The 26,437-nt window shown below is 35.1% G+C and overlaps 2 protein-coding genes across 12 annotated transcripts in view; both read right to left on the bottom strand.

Annotated features, from left to right (window-relative positions):
- Positions 1-7,520, bottom strand: pam16 (presequence translocase associated motor 16). Its single transcript, NM_200804.2, has 5 exons — positions 7,373-7,520; positions 5,955-6,039; positions 4,361-4,497; positions 4,206-4,271; positions 1-168 (listed from the first exon to the last, which is right to left on the bottom strand). Exons 1-5 carry the CDS (start codon positions 7,373-7,375, stop codon positions 70-72), a joined length of 390 nt encoding a protein of 129 aa, NP_957098.2. The 5' UTR covers positions 7,376-7,520; the 3' UTR covers positions 1-69.
- A 2,739-nt stretch (positions 7,521-10,259) lies between these two features.
- The window catches only part of coro7 (coronin 7), a 303,620-nt gene continuing 287,442 nt past the window's right edge, over positions 10,260-26,437 (bottom strand). For 2 of the 11 annotated variants that reach the window (XM_073943073.1, XM_073943051.1), the window contains 10 exons: positions 26,294-26,436; positions 22,159-22,263; positions 21,990-22,075; positions 21,765-21,906; positions 21,586-21,675; positions 19,602-19,718; positions 19,116-19,251; positions 17,765-17,856; positions 15,872-15,958; positions 10,260-15,790 (listed from right to left, as the gene is read on the bottom strand). In XM_073943073.1, the coding sequence (XP_073799174.1) occupies positions 15,782-15,790; positions 15,872-15,958; positions 17,765-17,856; positions 19,116-19,251; positions 19,602-19,718; positions 21,586-21,675; positions 21,765-21,906; positions 21,990-22,075; positions 22,159-22,263; positions 26,294-26,436 (1,007 nt within the window). In that variant the 3' untranslated portion in view covers positions 10,260-15,781. 11 annotated transcript variants of the gene reach the window in all.

The following is a 26,437-nucleotide window of genomic DNA, read 5'->3' on the forward strand; positions in this document are numbered from 1 at the left end:
TGAGTGTAGAAAAGGAGCATGTTTTATTGGGGTTTGGGTGATAATTACAGTGGGGGATGAGGATGGAGCTCATGTTTGCTGCTGCTGTTCATCTGCAGGTTTATTTTTTGTTTGTTGTTGCTGATTTATGCTGAGCTCTTCATCCAGACGCTCTTTAGCTCGCACTACCTACAAACAAACAAACAAAATAAAAAAGTTAATACATACATAATAAAATAAAAAGTGCAAATAAAAAACATACTTTAGTCTGTATATGCGTGTTAAAATGCACATCAGCTAACTAAAATTAGTATTATTTAAACAACAGTAAATTTAATTGCAATCAACATAGAATATACACCTTATTTCTCTTGAAATGAAATACACTGTATAACTAGAGATTAACATACTGCCAACCTTTTACACAACTCCTTAACTTTTCTGATTTTGACTGTCCCCTAGTGATGTGTGTGCTTTTATGAATCTGCTTAAGAACAATATTTATTGAGAAAAGCCCTATATAAATAAATGTAAATTAAATGCACACACACACACACACACACACACACACACACACACACACACACACACACACACACACACACACACACTTAGAGTTTAGTATAATTATAGTTCTAAATGAATACATATAATTATTGTTGGTACCTTACTGTTGGTACCTTACCTGATCAAAAATGACAAAATAAACTAGTGAAAATCTAAAAATGCACATCGAATTGTGATTCAAAGAATTATTTAAATAGGCAAACTTAAGAAACAAACTCTTTTAAGCTTTGTTTTGGTGTGTGAACATTTCTAAAGATGTTATATTCTCTAAATTCATTTATAATTTATTTATTACTCATCATAATGATTCTTTATGATAGTGAATGTACTTTTTATCAGATTATTTTTCTTTAGCTTATGTTATTTTTTATGTAAAAATGTTTTTTTTATGCTTAATGTAAAGTTTTGTTTTTATTCATCCGGTGTTATTGAATGAATTAAAGTGTTTTTATTGAGGAGACATGTTAGCCATGACGCATACCGTTTTTTCTTTTTTTAGTAACCCTGCAAACCAATTCCCCAGTTGCATCTATAAACATTTAAATTATGTAGAAAAATAAATATACATTAAAAAATAATAATAAACAAAGAAAATCAAATAAAACAAACAAACACACAAACAGGAAAAATAAAAACTAACAAAATAAAAAAATGCAAACAAAAAACAAATAAAAAACAAACAAAAACTGATAAAATAACAAACAAAAAACAAACAAATTATTAAAAAAATTACACAAACAAAAACTAATAAATAAAAATAAAATCACACAAGCAACAAAAAACATAAAACCAAACAAAACAGAAAATACAAATAAAAACAAATAAATAAAAAACAAACAAAAAACATATAAAAAACACACAAACAAAAACAAATAAAACCAAACAAAAAGAAATACAAACAAAACATAAAAAAACATACAAAAAATAAATAAAAAAGGAAACAAACAAATAAATAAAAAGTAAAAAACAATCACAAATAAGCAAACAAAAAAACTAATAAAATCAATAAATAAAAACGAAACTCAAACAAATAAAAACAAACAAACACAAATACAAAAAACAGATAAATAAAATACAAACAAAAAACAGACAAAACAAACAAAAACATAAAAGTGAATAACAAATAAAAACACTACTAAAATGTATAAAAAACTAAAATAAATGAAAAACAAATCAATAAATAAACAAAAAACAATTAAATTAACAAACAAAAACAATGAATAAAATTAAAAAACAAAAAAGCAAACAAATAAATAAATACAAACAAACAAACAAAAAACGAATTAATAAAATACAAACAAAAAATGCAGATAAAACAAACAAAAACAAATAAAAAACGATTACAAAAAATAATAAGCAAACAAGATCATGTTCTAAGATCATGTCTTTTAAACCATCCATAATGCATAGCTTAAATGTTGGATAAGATCTTTCAATTATTCTTTAGATTGACATTTAGAAGACGTCATATGCGTGTCTTTCTTAGATCTTCTTCCCAACAGCAGCTGTTTGTAAAGTGTTGCTCTGCTGTTTTTGCTCGAAGGGTGTCAAAACCACAACGCGCCTCTTCTCAGAACTTCACCTGCTGTTGTTCGCGGGTCACATTAACATGACCTAGCCTTAGGTGGAGGAAACATTGTGTGAAATGTAGACTGCTGACACAATGGATATGTTGGTCTGGGCTTTTACTGATCAGCATAATCCTCAGCTGCGGTCAAATGAAGATCTCTTTTCTCAGACCGCTCAGATTTGAAGACAACTCGGTGACACGTTAATGTACAATTCAATCTATTGACAAATCATCGACAAATCACTAGCTAAGACTTTTAGCTCAAACTACAAATTGGCAGCTTTATTAAAAGGTAGCAAGGTAGTAGTTGGGTTTAGGTATTGGGTAGGATTAGGGATGTAGAATTATATCTCTATATATAGGTGGGGAGTAACGAATTACATTGACTTCATTACATTTACTTGAGTACAATTGTAGGGTAATGTGTACTTTTTGACTTCATTTAAAACTGTACTTTTACTCTTACTCAAGTAAATTATTAGAGAAAACGCTCCTCCGTTACTGTCAAATGATAATAAATATCATTCATATGACTTGTTAGCAAATTTTGTGAGGTGCCGCATTGAAGAGATTGTGTCGCAGGAGGTTGTCATAGAGACGCGTCTCCTGCTTTCGGTTAGAGCACAGGCGCTTATGTTCGAATGATGGCTGAAATCGAGGAAGACTTGCGAGTTTATACTACGGTCACGCCATGGCCATCCGCGGTTCCGAGAGGATGTCACGCAGTGCAGTGAGTTTATCAGACCAGGTCACCATCGGCTTCAAGTTCAGTCTATGTTTTCACTCCAAGATGTCTACATGAAAAGTTTGATAATGCGATGCAAGCTGTACATCAAACTGACTTTGCAACATAAACATGAACGTAAATAATATTTTTCAAGACACTTCTATACCGCTTAGGGTGCTTTCACACCTACACTTTTGTTTCAGAAGCTGTCACGTTTGCCCAGTTAGCGCGGTTCGCTTGGCATATGTGAAACCACCAATCGCTCTCGGATCCGCGCCAAATCAATCGCTCCGAGATCGCTTGAATGAGGTGGTCTCGGCTCGATTGAAATGAACTCTGGAGCGGATCGATTGCAGTGAGAAAGTGATCCGATCAGAGCGCGGTTATATCACTGTGTTTATGGATATGTAATAGGCTTACAGCTATATGAAGAGAGAATTATGAGTAGGGCGGGAAGTTACGCGAGTCTCCGGATGCCCGCAAACTAATGATAATCTCCCGATAAGGTTGCGTCTCACTCCCGGTCCTCAAATAAGCTACGTGGCGCACCCTTCTCACCCCTCCCCACCGCATCTCTCCTCGCTCTTCAAACACGACGCATGCACCTTGTCAAACACCACCAAACCACCACCTCTCCTGACAGCTGAGCAGGACTCTGCAAAATAAACCCTGACACTCTGACCAATGTAAGGAGAGTTTACTCGCACGTGACTTGTTTTATCTCTTTTGGCCCGATTAGAAACTTTGCAGTGTGAAAGCGAACCGCTCCAAGAGCAAAGAGCAACATTGTAACATTTGTAATCTCTGTTTCGGAACAACGGAATCGATTCACAGGTGTGAAAGCACCCTTAAAGTGACTTTGAAAATTATTTTATTCATAAGCAGAAATGGCTTAAATTTTCTTTTGTTTTTCCCATTTTTCTTGCCGAATTTGACTCATTTGTTTTTCTCTCCTAAACCAAAAACAAACAGACAAAAAAGGCGCAAATCTTTGATACATTATGACAAGCTTTTTAAGGACACATATACCCTTATTGATTTGATGTATTTAGTCTCTGTTATGTAACAGCTTTAATTCATGTAAACCCGTTCACACAAACACATTTTCTTCTTTATTTTCTTGTTGGTTTTTCTTTTCCTCTGTATGCTACTTTTACACTTAAGACACAGGAAAATTAACAGTACGAAATTAACCAAATATCATCACAGAACATGATCTGTACTAAACCTTCTAATGACTTTTTGGCATAAAAGTACAGAAAATGTATAATTTTGATGCATATAATGTATTTTCAGTTACAACCAAAAATATACAAGACTGGTTTTGTAGTCACAGTTGATTTTGTCAGCGTCATCTCTTACCTTCGACTGAATATAGAAAGAACCGCCGACAGCTTTGTCATTGACTTTAAATAAGTGCTCATAATTCTGAAAAGAGAATGAAAGCACAAAGTTAATATCATATTTACTCGGAGTGGGAACACTGTGATGTTTGTGTGCTGGTGAATTTGTTTGACCTTCTGGATCTCCTCTGGCGTTAGTGTGGAGATGTTAAGTATCTGCTGGGCTTCCTGTAAGGTCATTCCTGTGAAACTGGACGCCGCCGCAGACTGTCTGCCCGCTTGACCTCGAGCCTCCGCAGCCGCCTGACTGGCTGATTCACACACACAAACACACACCTGATTAATAACATCACTCATCTATTAGGATTAGGTCTGGCCAATGTGTGTGCATTATACATAAACAATGTATAGGGTCTTTTCTGTGATGACAGTACATAATATTTTGCAAGATACTAGCATTCAGTTTAAAGTTTGATGTTAAAGTGTATTGTTAAAATGTCGTTTACTTCATGCATGCAATGAGTTTAATAAAATAGTAAATATTATATAATGACATAAATTATTAATATGTTATTAATAATATATTTATAGTGATTAATATGTTAATCGTAGTGATTTAAAATGATACCTAAAAGAACATAATGCAACATAAAATATTATTTAATTGTTTCTCCTTGCAAATACTGACTTAATATAAACAAACACATATACTAAACAAGGTGAAAAAGCAATAAGTGTTATAATAGTTATTAACAATCTTTTATTTCAATTGGTTCGATAAAAAAAAACACAGAATATTTATTTTATCAATATTACATAACTAATGAATAACTATAAAAATTAATTCCATATAAATACAAAAATATAAATAAACATGTAGATTATTAAATAAAAATATAAAATCTCAATTTCTGTTTAATGGAGAGCAGATTTTTCCAACACATTTCTAAACATAATAGTTTTAATAACTCATCTCTAATAATTGATTTATTTTATCTTTGCCATGATGACAGTAAATAATATTTGACTAGATATTTTTCAAGACACTTCTATAAGTGACATTTAAAGGGTTAATTACAGTAGGTTAATTAGGTTAACTAGCCAAGTTTGGGTAAGTAGGCAAGTCATTGTATAATGATGGTTCGTTCTGTAGACTATCACAAAAAATATAGCTTAAAGAGGCTAATCCGCTTGTTAAGTGTGACGTCACGCGAAGCGGCTTCCGGGTCCAAGCGCTCTTTTCAATTGAAAGGGGAGACTCATGAAATGGTAACAATAAACGTTTACAAAGCGATTAAAGGCTTTCGAAAATCACGATCGCAGTATATATGTCCATGTCTAGTATCCGATGGCCAGAAAGTGATTATTTTTTTATAAATTGTTAAATTTTTGGTATTTGTTATGCAGCAAGCCCAGAGATTGTTGTGTACACTATGACTTTATATAAAATTAACTTTAATGTGTGATATGAATAAAACGTGATCATAAACGAGTGGTCAAATGAATGGTGGCTTGGACCCGGAAACAGTATTACATACGTCACAAACACGTCACCACTTAACAAGCGGATAATTTTGTCCTTAAAATGTTTTTTTTTTTTAATAATCTAAAACTGCTTTTATTCTAGCCGAAATAAAACAAATAAGACTTTCTCCAGAAAAAAAATAAATATTATCAGACATCCTGTGAACATTTCCTCGCACTGTTAAACATCATTTAGGAAATATATGAAAAAGAAAAAAAAATTCAAAGGGGGGCTAATATCAACCTGCAAATTCTTGACGTAAAGCTCTGGCAAATGCTCGTCCGACCACCTGAGCCCCCATTACAATGATCTGAGCCAGATATTTGGCCTGTGAAGACACAAAAACACAACAAACACACAACGTAAACCATTAATCAATAGTACATGATAAGAAAATGGTAAGAATATGACATTGACTGACATTATCGCTTCATAATAAAGTTTGACATCAAATAACGTTTAACAGCCACTCAAATTACATACTTTTATAAAGAATGAGATGAAATTGGTTTTTATCCAGCCCATTCATTCATTTTTGAACAGTGACACGGTAACTATATATTTTTACCAGGTTAATTTAGATATTCGGTCAGAAATCGAATGCAAGCATGACTTCAAAACAACATTAGCACTATTAGTTTGACTGCAAACAATGTTGTACATTGATAGTCATTGGCTGCTAATATGATTTACATATTTAGTATATGAAATTATATTATTAGGGAGAAAGTCAGAATGTGTCAATATACAACCAAGTTTTCCTCTTTTTTTTCTTTTTTTTTATTGTATCTGCTGAACATTTCCAGTCAAATGCATAACAAGTCTTACAATATTACACATTTTAGCATAGCATGTGTAAACAAAGTAACAAAAAGAAAAAAAGAGAAGAGAAAGAAATAAGAAAACGCGGGTATACATAACATTTACAATAGAGAAGAGGAGTTTAGCCTTTTAAGAATAATAACATTTCTGGTCGCTTTACGATGTGAAAGTCCTTTAAGAGTTTCAAAATAAATGTTTAAATCAGCCTTGAAATGGAAGATGTTAGGCTGGATTTAACATAAACAGGAGATTCCTATATATATATATTGTTTTTATCTATGTAAAATGACACCTCTTTTTTAATAATAATTCTATGACCACTCTGTATTTTAAATAGACATTCAACATCAAACCAGAAAAATCTAAAACAAATAAACCAAGTTTTCCTCAATATTAGTAACGTTAAATGGCAAGAATATGACGTCACACTGACATTCTACTGTTTCATAATAAAAGTCTAGCAATAAATAACGTTTAATAAGCACCTTAATCACTTACTATAATAATAAAAACGCCATATAAATGCACATTACATTACGTACATAAATAAGATAAGTGTATTTTAAGCTAACATGTTTGTCAATTAAACATGTCTTGATATAGGTTCATATCACTTCATCACACATATATACGTTAAACAAACGTTCATACAACTATATTCTGTTCAGAATGTAAAATGACAGTATTAATTTGGTGAAAATGTGAATACAAGGTCGTTTCATGCGATCATGTTACGGAATAATCAACTGCTAACGTATCATGTCCAGAGACTAAACACACCGCTACAGACATAGAAACCATAAAGCGCTAGAGATTATTATATGAATTTCTGAACATACCATGGTTGGACAGCTGTGGTGATGGGATACAGCTCGGTTTAGGACGAATATTTTCACGTGTGAAACTCCATGAAGGTTGATGAAGCCGGACGAGAGAAGTCACACGCACGCGCACTGACACCTGCTGGCTGGAGGAGGCAGAGATTAGACGCACGGCGCTTACGTCACTACGTAAGAAACCCGGATGGCTAATTCACTGCTGCGTCCCAATTCGCATACTCCTACTACGCCCTAAAAGTTTAGACTTTTGAGTGTGTAACAGAAGAGTATGCAAGCTTTGGGACATACTACTTCCTCTTTAACCTTATTGGAGAAGCAGCAGCAGGTTAATCTCCCATTTATTAGTCTTTCATGCAGAGAAATCTCCCCAGGTCCTTGGATAATATGCATTCAGACCTTAATGTTCAAACACGTCTTTATGTAAGTTCAGTATTGTTGTTGCAGGTGAAATATAACACAGAAAACATGATTTAAATATGTTCCAGTTGGCGAGATAGTGACTAACAGTCATAGAAACAACTTTACTGAAGCCTCTACTTGACTGTTGGTCTCGCGTGTCCATCATGTTTGTAGTTTATTTACACTTTTCACACGCGTTTGTAGTTCTAATCGAATTCGCGTCCAATGCGCAATGTATTGTGGGCAATATCAGCGGTTAGAGCACAGGTGTCAATTCCACATTGTATCTAATGTGAATATTATGTTTAATGTGAATATTCTGAATGACTGTTCTCTTTTACTGTATTCTAAGTTCTATTATACAGTTTCTTGAAATTAATTACAAAAATTAACTAAAAATAATTCACCATGAGATGGCTGTTGGATCTATTTATAGTTATTATTAATAATATACATCATAATATAAATATAATATACGACAACAACAACAATAGTTATAATAATAAGTAGAAATGCCAAGTAGAGCATATCTCAAGTATATGCACATTTATTAAAAAACTGATTAATTCTAATTTCTTAATGTCTTTTAAAGCATTGCAGTACCCACATTATAGTGTATTCATATCTTATTTTTATTATCTTTTATTATATTGTAAATAGTACATTGTTTTAAAAATATCACAAACATAAGTAACAAATAATTGCATTGTTATTGTGACTATAGAATTACAGCAAACCTAAAACATCTTATAAATAATAGTAAAATGATAAAACAAAATAATTCTAATTACTAATTATATATATAACTTATTATAATAAGTAATAATTATAATTTTTTTGTTAATAATACTAATATTTATTTATTTATAAACAGTTGTTATAGCCATAATAATGTTAATAATATGCTATATCAGGGGTGGCCAACCCTGTTCCTGGAGAGCCACCTTCCTGCAGATTTCACTTGCTACCCATATCAAACACACCTGAACCAATTAATTAGGACCTGAACAACACATGATAATAACAGGCAGGTGTGTTTGATATGGGTTGCAACTGAAATCTGCAGGAAGGTGGCTCTCCAGGAACAGGGTTGGCCACCCCGGTGCTATATGTTATACTACATATTTTCTATATAAAATATAAAACATTATATATAACCTAAAACAAACAAAACAAAAAAATCTATCAAAACAAAAAATATAATAAAAACAAACAAAAAAAGCTATAATAAAACAAAAAATAAAATAAAACAAAACAATAAAATTAAATAAAAACAATTCATGAAAAAAAAACAATAAACAAAAACAATAAAAAATACTATAAAAAATTAAAAAACAACAAAATAAAATAAAGAAAAAAGGAAAGAAAAATAAAACAAAACAAACTAACTAAAAAAACATTCATTCATTTTCTTTTTCAGCTTAGTCCCTTTATTAATCTGGGGTCGCCACAGCGGAATAAATCACCAACTTATCCATTATATTTTTTACGCAGCAGATGCCCTTCCAGCTGCAACCCATTAATGGGAAACATCCATACACACTTATTCACACACATATGGACAATTTAGCCTACCAAATTCTCTTATACCACGTCTTTGGACTTGTGGGGGAAACCGGAGCACCCAGAGGAAACCCACAGGAACACAAGGAGAACATGCAAAGTCCACACAGAAACGCCAATTGACCCAGTCGAGGCTTGAACCAGTGACCTTCTTGCTGTGAGATGAACGTGCTACCCACTGTGCCACCATGCAGCCCAACAAAAAATAAAACAATAAGATAAAATAAAAAAATAAAAAACAAGATAAAAAATGAAACAAAACAAAACATTAAAATAAAACAAAACAATAAAAAAAACAATAAACATAACAAAACAAAAAACTAAATTAAAAAGAAACAAAAAACAAAACAAAAAAACAAATATAAAACAAAAACAAAATAAAACAAAACAAAAACAAAATAAAAAAGAAACAAAACAAAATAAAACAAAACAACTAAATGAAACAAAACAAAATAAAACAAAACAATAAAACGAAACAAAAACAAAATAAAAAAGAAACAAAACAAAATAAAACAAAACAATAAAACAAAACAACTAAATAAAACAACAAAAATAAAACAAAACAATAAAACAAAGAACAAAACAAAACAAAAAAGAAACAAAACAAGACAAAAACTAAACCAAACAATAAAACAAAACAAAAACAAACTAAATAAAACAAAACAATAAAACAAAACAAAAAAACAAAACAAAAAACAAACAAAACAATGAAACTAAACAAAACAATAGTAAAACAAAACAAAAACAAACGAAATAAAACAAAACAAAAAATGAAACAAAACAATAAAAAAAAAACAATAATAAAACAAAACAATAATAAAACAAAACAACAAGACAAAAAAAAAAAACGAAATAAAACAGAACAAAAAATAAATAAAACAAAGCAAGTGAAAAAAAACAACAAAACACCAATTCCACACGTCTCAGCTTTCCAGGCTTTTATTTTGAGGTTGTACATTCCCACAAGACTGGCTCCATTCAGAAGAAAAGTGAAAAACATTATTGCCCATAAAGTATTAAAATGAACACAATTAACATGTCTGTGAAAAATTCATTCCCCAAAAAACATCAAGATTGATACCAAAATTATCCCACTGATTAAAAACACTTAGCAGATCATTACAACATCTATAAACACCTACCGCTCATATATACGAGAACACATGGTCACATGTCAAGCACAGGAGGTCACGCCATACCATAACATGCAGAACAAGAGTCCTTTCCTGGCATATGTAAACATGTTCTATTAATAACAATAAAAAACATTATATTGCCTCATGATAGACCTGATTAGGAGGAAAAACCCTTGTGAAGTAGATTTGTGTTAATACTGTTGGTGAGCATAAGCAGAAGCAAACACACAGAGTGAGTAGCCTACCTGACAAAAGTCTTGTGGTGGATCCCAATTGCAAAAGCAACAAATTATAATGACTTCTAGTTGATTATTTGGAAAAGTGGCAGATTTTTCTTCTGAATTGCCTGTTGAACTGCATCCTAATCATCACAAAAAGTGCAGAAGACCTATTGGAACCCGCATAGACCCAAAATTCTCACTGAAATTAGTCAAGTTTGGTGAAATAAAAATCATGGTTTGGGGTTACATTCAGTATGGGGGTGTGCGAGAGATCTGCAGAGTGAACCGCTGAGGTATCAAGACATTTGTGCAGCCAGTTACATTACAAACCACAGGAGAGGGCAAACTCTCTAGCAGGATAGCGCTCCATCTCATACTTCAGCCTCCACATTAAAGTTCCTGAAAGCAAAGAAGACCAAGGTGCTCCAAGATTGGCCATCCCAGTCACCAGAAGTGAACATTATTGAGCATGTCTGGGGTGAGATGAAGGAGGGGGCATCGAAGATGAAACCAAAAACTCTTGATGAACTCTGGGAGTCAAAGTCTTTGACTTTCATATAAGTGACTTCTGATACCAAATGATCAAGTTATTATTTGTTGTTCCTAAAACTTGGATAAGCAACAAGACTTTTGTCAGGTAGTGTATTTGCCATTTTAAAAAGGAGTGTAAAACAGTTCCCAGATCATTCATTTAGATTTAAACAGACGTTTTCGCTTTAAAAAGTTCAGACATATTAAGACACTGCAGGTTATATTTAAATCTTTGTCAATGTAAAGAAACATCAAACTAAGGCATACTTTTGTCACACTGTATCAGTTGTCGGTAGATTAAGGTACAATACATATTCTCAAAGATTTTTTGGTTATAAATGCAGCTTGTTACAGTTATTTTCATGCCTGTTGTTTATTAATGTTCATAATTGATTAGCCTGATTATATTTTATCCTACAACATTTTTGTTAGCATTACTAGTGATACAAAGACATTCCCAAAATCCCCTTGGCAAAACCTTTAACTTCAATCTGGCAAGTAAATTAAACCTGAATTCATCCAATGATTGTGCTTTAAATGTATGTATGTTTATTTAATTAATTCCTTATTTGCATATACAGACATAGCCTCATAGAAAACTTGTAATACAACAATTGTTTGCAGTTCTTTATGTAATCAATCAACTCCGGAAGCACGGTGGTAACTATTAGCTTCTTGTTGTTTCATCTGCAGTGTCTTTCCTTTAACAATATCTTTACCAGAGCTCTGCTGAAAAACAAATCGGTTGAGAAATCGATTCAACATTCTGAGATTTCCAAAATGCATCTCTATTCTTTCTTTCAGGTGGTGCTAAAGGCTAGTTTTAAAAAGCAGATGGCGCTAAATGGTATTTTTATCAGCAGATGGCGCTATAGACTCGTTTTTAACAGTGTCCTATGTCTGCTGTTAATAAACTAGCCTTTTGCTCCATCTACTGTTAAAAACTAGCATTTAGCTCTAACCGCTGTTAAAAATCGCTATATTAGACAACTGCTATTAAAAAGTAGTCTTTAGCACCTTCTGTTGTTAAAAAATAGCCTTTAGTGCATAGTCTCGAGCACAGTCTGATGTTAAAACTAGCCTTTAGCTTCATTTGCTGTTAAAAATGAGCTTTTAGTAAAAAACTGCTAATATAAACTAACATTTAGCGCCGTCTGTTGTTAAAAGCGTTTAGAGACATAGTCTAGAGCGGCATGTGCTGTCTAGACTCTAGAGCATCATCTGCTGTTAAAAATTAGTCTAGAGCACCATCTATTGCTAACCCTGCTGAGAAAAAAAAAACTGCTTAAACCAGCCTAGGCTAGTTGTTTGGTTTTAACTGGTTGACCATTCTGGTTTTAGAGGGGTTTTGGCCAGTCCAGGCTGGTTTCTAGCCAGTCCTCGCCTGGTCTTAGATAGTCAGGCTGGGAGATGACCTGTTAAAACCAGCTTGACCAGCCTAGCTGGCTGGACGCCCAGCCAAAACCACCTATGTCCAGGGTGGTCTAGCTGGTTTTAGCTGGTCATTTTCCAGATTGACCATCTATGACAAGGCTCGAAATGGCTGGAAACCAACCTGGAAATGGCCAAAATCCCTCTAAAACCAGGCTGGTTGACCAGCTAAAACCAGCCAACCGGCTTAGGCTGGTTTAAGTAGTTTTTTTTTAGCAGGGAAAAAATAGTTTTTGCGAAAACAGTTATTAAAAACTAGCCATTACTTTTATCTGCTGTTAAAAACTAGCTTTAAGCAAAAAGTGCTTTTATAAACATTTAACATCATCTGTTGTTAAAAACTAGCTTTTTGTGCAAGTCTACCGCACCATCTGCTGGCAAAGACTAGTCTAGAGCATCATCTGTTGATAAAAACCACACTTTAGCAACAACTGCTAAAAAAAAAAACTAGAAAAACTAAAAACTAGCTATTAGCACCTTCTGCTGTTAAAAACTAGCCTTTAGCTCGATCCCCTGTTAAAAATAGCTTTTAGCAAAAAGTGCTATTATAAGCTAACATTTAACGCCATCTGTTGTTAAAAACTACACTTTAGCGACAACTACTATTAAAAACTAGCTTTAGGCGCCTTTTGCTGTTAAAAATTAGCTTTCAGCAAAAAGTGCTATTATAAGCTAACATTTAACACCATCTGTTGGTAAAAAAATAGCCTTTTATGCAAATCTAGAGCGCCATCTGCTGTTAAAAACTAGCCTTTAGCTCCATCTGCTGTTAAAAACTAGCCTTTAGCACCATCTGCTGTTAAAATCTAGCATTTAGCTCAATCTGCTGTTAAAAACTAGCCTTTAGCTCCATCTGCTGTTACAAACTAGCCTTTAGCTCCATCTGCTGTTAAAAACTAGCCTTTAGCTCCATCTGCTGTTAAAAACTAGCCTTTAGCTCCATCTGCTGTTAAAAACTAGCCTTTAGCTCCATCTGCTGTTAAAAACTAGCCTTTAGCTCCATCTGCTGTTCCAAACTAGCCTTTAGCACCACCTGCTGTTCCAAACTAGCCTTTAGCTCCATCTGTTGTTAAAAACTAGCCTTTAGCTCCATCTTCTGTTAAAAACTAGCCTTTAGCTCCATCTTCTGTTAAAAACTAGCCTTTAGCTCCATCTGCTGTTACAAACTAGCCTTTAGCTCCATCTACTGTTAAAAACTAGCCTTTAGCTCCATCTGCTGTTACAAACTAGCCTTTAGCTCCATCTTCTGTTAAAAACTAGCCTTTAGCTCCATCTTCTATTAAAAACTAGCCTTTAGCTCCATCTGCTGTTACAAACAAGCCTTTAGCTCCATTTGCTGTTAAAAACTAGCCTTTAGCTCCACCTGCTGTTACAAACTTACGGAACCCCGGAAGGGACGTAGTGGAGGAGAAAAAAAAATGGCTGGGTGAAAAAAAAAATGGGTGAAAGAAAAAAATGGGTGGGAGGAAAATATATATTTCTAAGTTTTTGCGTTCTCTCGCAAAGTTTTGCGTTCCCTCGCAAAGATGTTTTGCGTTCCCTCGCAAAGTTTTGCGTTATCTCGCAAAGATATTTTGAGTTCCCTCGCAAAGTTTTGCGTTATCTCGCAAAGATGTTTTGCGTTATCTCGCAAAACTGTTTCTCCACAAACACTTCCTGTTCACTGCACTCACGTAAACCCTCTCGTTTTTGCCGAAATTCTCCCGTATTTTACCATTCCTCCCCCACTTTCTTTACATTACTGTGCGTCGATCGTCGACTTTCATATGCTACCTCTGAACCAGTATGTATAAGCGCTGACTGACAGACGCGCTCCATACAATAAACTGATCCCAGATCAGCGTCTGTACACGCCATTTACAGAGGAGCGGGTGTATGTTTAAACAGACAAATACATTAATAATATGAAACATCTCCGTTATGCATGTTTTATTTTAAACAGCTTATTTTCTCTTAAATGAGCACAACCAGTTTCTAAAGTAATGGACTGCTTTCATTATAGATCTGTGCATTTTTACAGAGACACCTCTGTTATGAAACTAAACAAAACATGAGATTCATTTGCTGCTCACTTGTTTGATAACAGAAGTGTCCCAATATGGTGCGTACAGACGCTGATCTGGGATCAGTTTATTGTACGAAGAGCGTTTGTCAGTCAGCGCTTATACATGGGTAGAATGGTAAAATATGGGAGAATTCCAGCAAAAACGGGAGGGTTTACGTGAGTGAAGTGAACAGGAAGTGTTTGTGGAGAAACAGTTTTGCGAGAGAACGCAAAACATCTTTGCGAGGAAACGCAAAACATCTTTGCGAGATAACACAAAACTTTGCGAGGGAATGAAAACATCTTTGCGAGGGAACGCAAAACTTTGCGAGAGAACGCAAAAACTTAGAAATATATATTTTCCTCCCACCCATTTTTTTCTTTCACCCATTTTTTTTTTTTCACCCAGCCAATTTTTTTCTCCTCCACTACGTCCCTTCCGGGGTTCCGTAAAAAACTAGCCTTTGGCTCCATCTTCTGTTAAAAACTAGCCTTTAGCTCCATCTGCTGTTAAAAACTAGCCTTTAGCGGGATACACAGTTAAAAGCTAAGCTCAGAATCGATTAAAAGCGAATAGTGATGCTTTCTCAATTTCAGAATCGATTTCTCAAACGATTTTCAGCACAGCTTTAATTTTTACTCTGCTAAAGCAGAAAAAAAATCTCTAACACCTAAAGAAGGCAACATTTAATCCCACAAATTAGCACAATATCAATGTAAAACACACATGTGATGGTATTAAGTGCACATTTTATGAGTGACAACATCCAGAAAGATTTCATGCAGTGCGAGACTGATGGCCATCGGTAAAAACATCACAGAAAAAACCCTGTCGTACTGTAAATGTGCTTCATGCATCTGAGATGAACGTCTGAGCTGTGCGTATGAATAATAAAAGTCATGTTTAAAGATTAATAGGAGATATTAGTACTCCAGTTAGAGATGTGATGGATGGAGGAGTGTAGAGATGAAGCGTTTAGGAGGTTTTTTGGCACCCTGGAATGGCAAGTTTAAAGCAGCAGGACAGCATCATCTCCTGTCTGCTGTTGGCACCCTGACTGGACCATCAGGAAACGCTTGTGTGCTAATCGTCCTGGAACACACACAAACAGACACTCAGGATTCTGATCAGATTGTGTGTGTGTGTGTGTATGTGTGTTTGTTCTTCACTCACCCACTCGTCTTCATCCACTCCCTCATAAGACTCCTGTGGCAGAGGATCTTCCCTGTTTCCCAGCTTCGCCACCATTGCACTGAGCAACTATTGAGACAAATATAAAGCAATGAAGGAGAGATACTGAAGATAGATGAATGGATGGATGGATTAAGAAAGAAAAAAAGAAAGAAAATGGATGGATGGATGGATGGATGGACACACAGATGCATGGAAGAACAGACAGACAGACAGACAAACAAACAAAAACAATAAATGAACAAAGAACGTAGAGAAAGAAAAAGCATCTGGACAAAGAAAAATGAACAGATGGAAGAAAGAAAGAAAGAAAGAAAGAAAGAAAGAAAGAAAGAAAGAAAGAAAGAAGGAAAAAATGGAAATAGAAAGAAAAACAGATGGGCAAACAAAAATAAATTATTGGATGTAAAAAGAGAAAGAGGGCGAAGCAGTGGCACAGAAGGTAGTGCTGTCACCTCACAGCAAGAAGGTGGCTGAGTCGCTTGTTCGAGACTCGGCTTAGTTGTTGTTTCTGTGTGGAGTTTTTGCATGTTCTCCCTGTGTTCGCGTGGGTTTCCTCCGGGTGCTCCGGTTTCCCCCACAGTTCAAAGACATGTGGTACAGGTAAATTGGGTAGGCTAAATTGTCCGTAATGTATGAGTGTGTGTGTGTGTGGAAGGGCATCCGCTGCGTAAAAACTTGCTGGATAAGTTGGCGGTTCATTCCGCTGTGGCGACCCCGAATTAATAAAGGGACTAAGCTGACAAGAAAATGAATGAATGAATGAAAAAGAGAAAAAGAAATATGGACAGATAGACAAAAACAAACAAACAAATGAATAATTGAATGAATATAAAAAGATGGACAGATGGACAAACAAACAAATAAACAAACAAACAAATAAATGAAAAAAAGACAGACAAATGAATAAACAAAAAAATAAACAAATGGATGGATGATGAAAAGAAAGAAAGAAGGAAAGAAAGAAAGAAAGAAAGAAAGAAAGAAAGAAAGAAAGAAAGATGAACGCATTCATGGAAACACAGACGGACGAATGAACAAACAAACAAACAATGAATGGACAGATGTAGAGAAAGAAAAGAAAAGAAGGAAAGAAAAAAGAAAGATGGACAAATTAACGAACAAATAAACAAACAAACAAACAACAGATGTAGAGAAAGAATGAAAGAAAGAAAGAAAGAAAAGATGGATGGACAAATGAATAAACAAAATCAAATTAAAAAAGAAAGAAAGAAAGAAAGAAAGAAAAAGGGAAGGGAAAAAAGATTTTGCAGTACTGGAAGGGCATGCTCTTAACATAAACGTAAAACATATGCTGGATAAGTTAGCAGTTCATTCCACCGTGGCAACCTCTGATGAATAAAGGTACTAAGCCAAAGGAAAATTAATGAAAGAAAGAAAGAACGAATGAAAGAAAGAAAGAAAGAAAGAAAGAAAGAAAGAAAGAAAGAAAAAAGGAAGAAAGAGGGAAAAAAGAAAGATTTTCCAGTGCTGGGTTGGAGTTGGAAGGGCATCCGCATTGTAAAACATATGCTGGAATAGTTGGCGGTTCATTCCGCTGTGGTGATCCCTGATGAATAAAGAGACTAAGCAGAAGGTAAATGAAGAAAGAAATGAAGAAAAGAAAGAAAGAAAGAAAGAAAGAAAGAAAGAAAGAAAGGGTTTGTGGGTGGATAGATGGAACGATGTATGCATAGATGCAGACAGACAGACAGACAGATAAATAGATAGATAGATGGATGGATGGATGGATGGATGGATGGATGGATGGATGGATGGATGGATGGATGGATGGATGGATGGATGGATGGATGGATGGATGGATGGATGGATGGATAGATAGATAGATAGATAGATAGATAGATAGATAGATACCTCCTCTTTCTTCTGTTCATCAGTTTTCTCCTCTAAATAGACAGATGAGGGCAGGTATTTCCTCACAGGAGCTTCTTTAGGTGCTTCACTCACTGAAAGACAACAGTACCTTTATCTTAGAAACCTTCTCATACAACAGTACAATTGCTTTTATTTTTCACTTTTATTTTTTATATATGCCAGATTTAAGGAGTGCTACCTGACAAAAGTCTTGTCGCCTATCCCAAGTTATAGGAACAACAAATACTAACTTGACTTCTAGTTAATCATTTGGTAGCAGAAGTGGCTTATATGAAAGTCAGAGGCCTCTAGATTACACTTATTTTACCACAATAAAATTTGATCATGTCTTGATTTTTAATGATTTCATTAGGACAGTAAGGTCTGACTTTGCTTAGACAAAAGTCTTGTCACTTAACAGAAATAATGTATAGTATATGAATATTTTGTCTGACTCCCATGAGCTTGGAGGACTGCATCCATACATCTCTGCTATGACTCAAATCACTTATTAATAAAGTCATCTAGAATGGCAAAGAAAGCGATCTTGCAGGACTCCCAGAGTTCATCAAGATTCATCTTCAATGCCTCCTCCTTCATCTTACCCCAGACATGCTTAATATTACTCATATTTGGTGACTGGGCTGGCCAATCCTGGAGCACCTTGACCTTCTTTGCTTTCAGGAACTTTCAGGCTGAAGTATGAGAAGGAGCGCTATCCTGCCGAAGAGTTTGCCCTCTCCTGTGGTTTTCAATGTAATCGGGCAGCACAAACGTCTTGATACCTCAGGCTGTTGATGTTGCCATCCACTTTCCAGATCTCTCGCACGCCCCCATACTGAATGTAACCCCAAACCATGATTTTTCCTTTACCAAACTTGACTGATTTCTATGAGAATCTTGGGTCCATGCCGGTTCCAGTAGCTCTTCTCCAGTATTTGTGATGATTGGGATGCAGTTCAACAGATGATTTATAGGAAAAATCGACCTTCTGCCACTTCTACAAATGATCAACTAGAAGTCAAGTTATTATTTGTTGTTCTGACAAGATCGACCACAAGACTTTTGTCAGGTAGTTTACAGTAGGATCCACAGGATGAATCACAATACTATATTATTACAATATCTGTCTGCGATATTGGTATGACACACTATCAGAATTTCTCCGATGGGGAAAAATGTATCAAAGTTATAAGATAACAGCACATGCTTTACAGACATTTTTGCAACAATATAAAACAAGCACACAGCTGTCCGACAAGCTTTGGATATCGATAATATAATGGGTGCTGTTCAATAGCTTTAGGACATCTTTGATAAAAGAGAGATGTGTTTGGTGCTGTTGATGTACCGGGCGTCATGTCTTTGGGCCGCAGGCTGATTTTGCGGTGCTGTCCATCAGATCCAGAGAGCCAGTCAGCGGCACTCAGAGATGATTCCCACCACACTGCGGTATCCGGGAAAACATCATCCTGGAAAAACTCTTTCTGTGGAGAAAAAACAAATGAAATATTCACATTTGCCCATTCAGTATTCACATTTGTCCCCTCTAATTTTACTTCCATTCATTATATATGTTAAAAAATGGCTCGCTATGGTGCTTCATGTTGCAAACTGATATTTTATTCATATATTATTCTACTTTTTATGTATAGTCATGAACACACTTGTTTGTAGAGCAAGTAGTTTGACCGTTTTCTGCTGTTTATTGATCCTTGTCATTTCTCCCACAAGTTCTAAAACAATCGCAAAAACGAGCAAACTTCCACATTGCCAAATAAGGTCAATAGTGAATATTCTTCAGCGGATGTGTTATGGTGGTATGAGGAACATTTACTTTCACACGAGGCACTCTAAAGGCCACAGGTTCGATGGTGGTCTTGCCGAGTCTGACGGCTCGAGCCACTTCCACATCACGAACGTCACATTCAGTCTTCGGAAGGAAACACAAACCCTGTAGAGACATTGCTAGCATGTTAGATGTGAACATGTTAGCAAAATGAAATGTAAAGAAAACCTGGAACAATTCTGAAAAATTTCCTTAGAATTTAAAATAGTTAAAATGTATTTAAGAATATTATTATAGTATTACAGTAATAACCAATAGCTTTAAAAAAGAAAGAAAGAAAGAAAGAAATTATGGATGGATGGATGGATGAATAGATAAAAGAATGGATAGATGGATATAGATACAGTTGAAGTCAGAATTATTAGTCCCCCTTTTAATTTTCTTTTCTTTTTTTAATAGTCCCAAAAAGATGTTTAACAGAGCAAGAAAATTTGTATAAATAATTCTGACTTCAACTGCATATGGATGGATGGATAAACATAGATGGATGGATGGATTTATATAAATATATGCATGGATGGATATAAATATATGAATGGATGAATAGATATGGATATATGTATCGATATAGATGTATATAGATATATGGATGGATGGATTTATAGAGATATTTGGATGGATAGATATAGATATATAAATGGATGGATATATACAGATAGATATATTGGTGGATGGATGTATATAAATCTGTGAATGGATGTATGGATGGATGTATATAGATACATGGATAGATGTATAGATGAATGAATATAGATATATGGATGGATGGATTGATGGATGGATGGATGGATGGATATAGATATATGGATGGATGGATGGATATAGATATATGGATGGATGGATGGATGGATGGATGGATATAGATATATGGATGGATGGATGGATGGATGGATATAGATATATGGATGGATGGATTGATGGATGGATATAGATATTTGGATGGATGTATGGATGAATGGATATAGATATATGGATATAAATATATGGATGGATTGATATAGATATATTGATAGAAAGATATAGATATATGGATGAATGTATATAGATATATTGATGGATGGAAGGATAGATATAAATAATTGGATGGATGGATGGATGGATGGGTGGATATAGATATATACATAGATGGATGGATTGATGGATGGATATAGATATATGGATGGATTGTTTGATGGATGGATATAGATATATGGATGGATTGTTTGATGGATGGATGGATATAGATATATGGATGGATTGTTTGATGGATGGATGGATATAGATATATGGATGAATGGATTGATTGATAGATGGATATAGATATATGGATGGATAGATTGATGGATGGATGGATGGATGGATGGATATAGATAGATGGATGGATGGATGGATGGATGGATGGATATAGATATATGGATGGATGGATTGATGGATGGATATAGATATTTGGATGGATGTATGGATGAATGGATATAGATATATGGATATAAATATATGGATGGATTGATATAGATATATTGATAGAAAGATATACATATATGGATGAATGTATATAGATATATTGATGGATGGAAGGATAGATATAGATAAATGGATGGATGGATGGATGGATGGATGGATATAGATATATACATAGATGGATGGATTGATGGATGGATATAGATATATGGATGGATTGTTTGATGGATGGATGGATATAGATATATGGATGGATGGATTGATTGATTGATGGATGGATATAGATATATGGATGGATAGATTGATGGATGGATGGATATAGATATATGGATGGATGGATGGATGGATATAGATATATGGATAGAATGGGAAGTTTTAAGATTCACAGAATAGCACTTTCTGTTTTCTTTATGCAAAACATAATACATTTTCTGCTCTTCTTTGATGTAAATTATGACCTAGACACCACTTCATGAAATCAAAGCTATAACTGTACTAATAATCAGGAATATTGGAACAACAACAACAACAATACCTTGTGTGGCTCGGAGGAATTAAAACTACTACATTCCATGAAGTACGGCGCTTCAGGCACGATCTCGTAGATGTAAACCCGAGTGTCGCCCTGAAAGTTTGCAAGAACATTATTAGATTCATTTGGGTATAAATAATGTAAACTAAGGATCATTTAAAGTCTAAAGCACACTCACGCACCTTCCCAGTGAGGATGAGGACGCTGGTGTCGGGATCATAGAATGGGATGAGGGTCGAGGGAGACACATCAGCAGGAGCAGAGGCCAGAGACCCGGATGCCAAGGACTCAGCGGAGAACAGGTACAGCTGTCTTTCACTGCGACTGTTATAGAAATAAACCATTAAAGCTATTATAGAGCCAGAAAGAAACCTGTTAGCACCAATATGATTTTGGGCTAAATGTACCTGTCGAATCCTGAAACCATCAGGAACTTGCCACCACAGACCCAAACTACTCGGGCCCCTCTCTGGCCCTCAGGTCCCGGACCCTCCTGCAAGGAGAGAGTCAGGAAAACATGGTGAAATAGATGATTTATTTTGTTTCTGAATAACATTCACCTGATGCTAAACTGACCTGGATGGGTGAGGTGGACTTGCGTGGGTCATACAAACGCACTTTTCCATCTTTGCACACAGTGGCCAGCAGTTTCCCATCAGGACTCCAAGCCATGCCAAAGATCTGAACGAGAGAACACAGAGAGTTGACTCCATACATATATTTAAGGATAGATGGATGAACAAATGATGGACTGATGGAAAACATAAATGAAAAAAACATGGGAAAACTGATGGATGAAAGGATGGATGACCAAACAATGGATGAATGGAAGAAAATGGATAGATGGATAATATTGTAAAGTGGATAGATAAAATGGTTGAAGGAGAGATGGAAAACAAATAGATGGATATGAAATTGGATGGATGAAAATCAGATGGATGAATGGATGGATGGATGGATGGATAAAGAGATGAATGGATTACTGAAGAAACTGGATGGAAGGATGCAAGATCAGTGAAATTTTCTAAATGAATGATGAATGGATAAACAACAGATGGATCAATGGAGAAACAGATGGATGGATGGATGAAAAATCAGATAGATGCTTAAATGGAATGATGGATGGATGGATGAACAGGCAGGAAACGTTTGAATGTAAAAAAATGAACAGATGGAAGAATAAATGATGTATGGACAGATGAAGGAAAACAGACCAATTAAAAAACAGATGGATGGGTGACAGAAGGAAAAATGGTTGGTTGAATATGAAAACTGGTAGATGGAAGGATGAAAAATGGATGGATGGATTGATTGGTAGATGGATAGAAAAACATATAAATGGATGGCTGCAAAAACTGATGGACGGAAAATCAATAGACTGATAAACATTTACATTTACATTTAGTCATTTAGCAGACGCTTTTATCCAAAGCGACTTACAAATGAGGACAAGGAAGCAATTTACACAACTAAGAGCAACAATGAATAAGTACTAAAGGCAAGTTTCAGGTCTGTAAAGTCTAAGAAGGGAAGTGTTAGTAGTTTTTTTTTTTGTACAGTTAGTGTGATATTCAAAGAGGCAATTGCAGATTAGGAAGTGAAGTGGAGACTAAATAGTTGAGTTTTTAGTCGTTTCTTGAAAATAGCGAGTGACTCTGCTGTTCTGATGCAGTTAGGGAGTTCATTCCACCAACTGGGCAGATTGAGCGTGAGCGTTCGCGAAAGTGATTTTTTCCCTCTTTGGGATGGAACCACGAGGCGATGTTCATTCACAGAACGCAAGTTTCTGGAGGGCACATAGATCTGCAGAAGTGAGAGCTGATAAGAAGGAGCAAGGCCAGAAGTCACTTTGTAGGCAAACATCAGAGTTTTGAATTTGATGCGAGCAGCAACTGGCAGCCAGTGCAAACGGACTAGCAGCGGAGTGACATGTGCTCGTTTAGGTTCATTGAAGACAACTCGTGCTGCTGCATTCTGGAGCAGTTGAAGAGGCTTGATAGAGTTAGCTGGAAGCCCAGCTAGTAGAGAGTTGCAGTAATCCAGTTTGGAGAGAACAAGAGCTTGAACAAGGAGTTGAGCTGCATGTTCAGATAAGAAGGGTCGGATCTTTCTGATGTTATAGAGTGCAAATCTGCACGATCGAGCAGTTCTAGAAATGTGGTCAGAGAAGTTTAGTTGGTCATCAATCGTTACTCCAAGGCTTTTCACCATTTTGGATGCAGTAATGGTTGCCCCATCCATCTGGATTGAAAAGTTATGTTGTAGAGTCGGGTTGGCAGAAACTACAAGCATTTCCGTTTTTGCGAGGTTCAGCTGAAGATGATGATCTTTCATCCAGTGTGAAATATCCAACAGGCAGGCTGAGATACGAGCTGGAACCGAGGGATCATCAGGATGAAAAGAGAGGTATAGCTGGGTATCATCAGCATAGCAGTGGTAGGAGAATCCATGTCTCTGGATGACTGGTCCTAGAGATGATGTGTAGATGGAGAAGAGAAGTGGCCCAAGAACAGAGCCTTGAGGTACCCCAGTGTTTAGATGCTGTAGGTTGGACACCTCTCCCCTCCAAGACACCCTGAATGACCTGTCAGAGAGGTAAGATCTGAACCATTGTATAACATTGTATAAACGCTGGACAGATAAACAGATAAGTGAAAGCATAAAGGGATGGATTCAAAATCTGAGAGATCCTTAAATGGCATGATGAATGGATGAACAGTTAGTTAAATGGAAAATTGGAAAAATGAACCAATGGATGAATAAAAGATGGATCATCAATGAATGAATAAATGGATGGATGGATGCATGAAAAACAGATAAATGGAAAATCATATAGATGGATAGATGGAAATGAAGAAATGGACAATGGAGAAATGGATGGATAGAGGAGTGAAAGAGGAATATATGGATAATAGTGGGACAATGTATGGATGGATAATTATGAAACGGATAGAAGAATAGGTGGGTGGATGTAAAATGAAAGGGTGGATGAAAAATTGGATGGATGAATTAATTGATAAATGGGGAAATTGATAAACAGATAAAAGGATGGCTGCAAAAACTGACAGATGAATGAATGGATGACTAAACAATAGACGAAAAATGGATAATACAGTACATGGATAAATGGACTAATGTATAGATGGATGGATAAATGGATGAATATATGGAAAACAAATAAATGGAGAAATGGATGCAAGAATGATAGAAGGATATATGGATGTTAAAATATGGATGAATTAATTGATAAATGAACAAACAAAAAAGGATGGCCGCAAAAACTGATCGATGAATAGATGACTAAACAATAGATGGATGGATGGATGGATGAATGAATGGAAAGATAGATACATTGATAAATATAGATTTATGGATGAATGGATGAATGAAAGTGGATAGATAGATGAATAGACGAATAAATGAATGAATGAATAAATAGATGAATTAATAGATGAATGAACAGATGAATGAATGAATGGATTAATGAATAAAAGAATTAATGGATGAGTGGGTGGATAAATGAATGAATGTATGAGTGAATGGATGAAGTAATGCATTAATAATTTAACGAAGGAAAGAATGAATGGATGTATTGATGAATGAATGCATTAATGAATGAATGAATGAATTAATTAATGAATAGATCGATGAATGATAGAATGATATTTGGATGATACAATAGATGGATTGATGAATAAATAGATGGATGGATGGATGGAGGGATGGATGGATGGATGGATGGATTGATGAATGAATTTATTAATGGATGGTGGTGGGATGATAGAAGGATATTTGGATGACAGTAAAATAAACGGATGGATGGATTGATGAAAGATTAGCTGGATGAATGGATGAATAAATGGATGGATAGACGAATGACTTAATGGATGGAAAAATGGATGAATTAATGGATGAATGAATGTATGGGTGGATGGATGGATGAAGTAATGCATTAATAATTTAACGAAAGAAAGAAAGAATGAATGCCTGTATTGATGAATGTAAGCATTAATGAATGAATGAATGAATAGATTGATGAATGATAGAATGATATTTGGATGATAGAATAGATGGATTGATAAATGAATAGATGGACTGATGGATGGATGGATGGATGGACTGATGAATGAATTAATTAATGGGTGGTGGTGGGATGATAGAAGGATATTTGGATGACAGTAAAATAAACAGATGGATGGATTGATGAAAGATTAGCTGGATGAATGGATGAATAAATGGATGGATAGACGAATGACTTAATGGATGGAAAAATGGATGAATTAATGGATGAATGAATGTATGGGTGGATGGATGGATGGATGAAGTAATGCATTAATAATTTAACGAAAGAAAGAAAGAATGAATGCCTGTATTGATGAACGTAAGCATTAATGAATGAATGAATGAATAGATCGATGAATGATAGACTGATATTTGGATGATAGATGGATGGATTGATAAATGAATAGATGGATGGATGGATGGATGGATGGATGGATGGATGGATGGATGGACTGATGAATGAATTAATTAATGGATGGTGGTGGGATGATAGAAGGATATTTAGATGACAGTAGAATAAGCAGATGGATGGATTGATTAAAGAATAACTGGATGGACGGATGAATAAATGGATGGATAGATGAATGACTTAATGCATGGAAAAATGGATGAATGAATGGATGAATGAATGATGAAGGTACAAAAAGACCTGGTCCTGATGTCCGCTGAGCTGTTTGACCTGTTCTCCAGTCTCCAGGCTCCATAGTCTGACAGTGAGGTCGTATGATGATGACACCAGCAGACCGATTGCATGTGGGTGGAACTTGACGGAGTAGATCTTCTCAGTGTGTCC

Source organism: Danio rerio, chromosome 3 (genome assembly GCF_049306965.1).
Source record: "Danio rerio strain Tuebingen ecotype United States chromosome 3, GRCz12tu, whole genome shotgun sequence".
Lineage (NCBI taxonomy): Eukaryota > Metazoa > Chordata > Actinopteri > Cypriniformes > Danionidae > Danio > Danio rerio.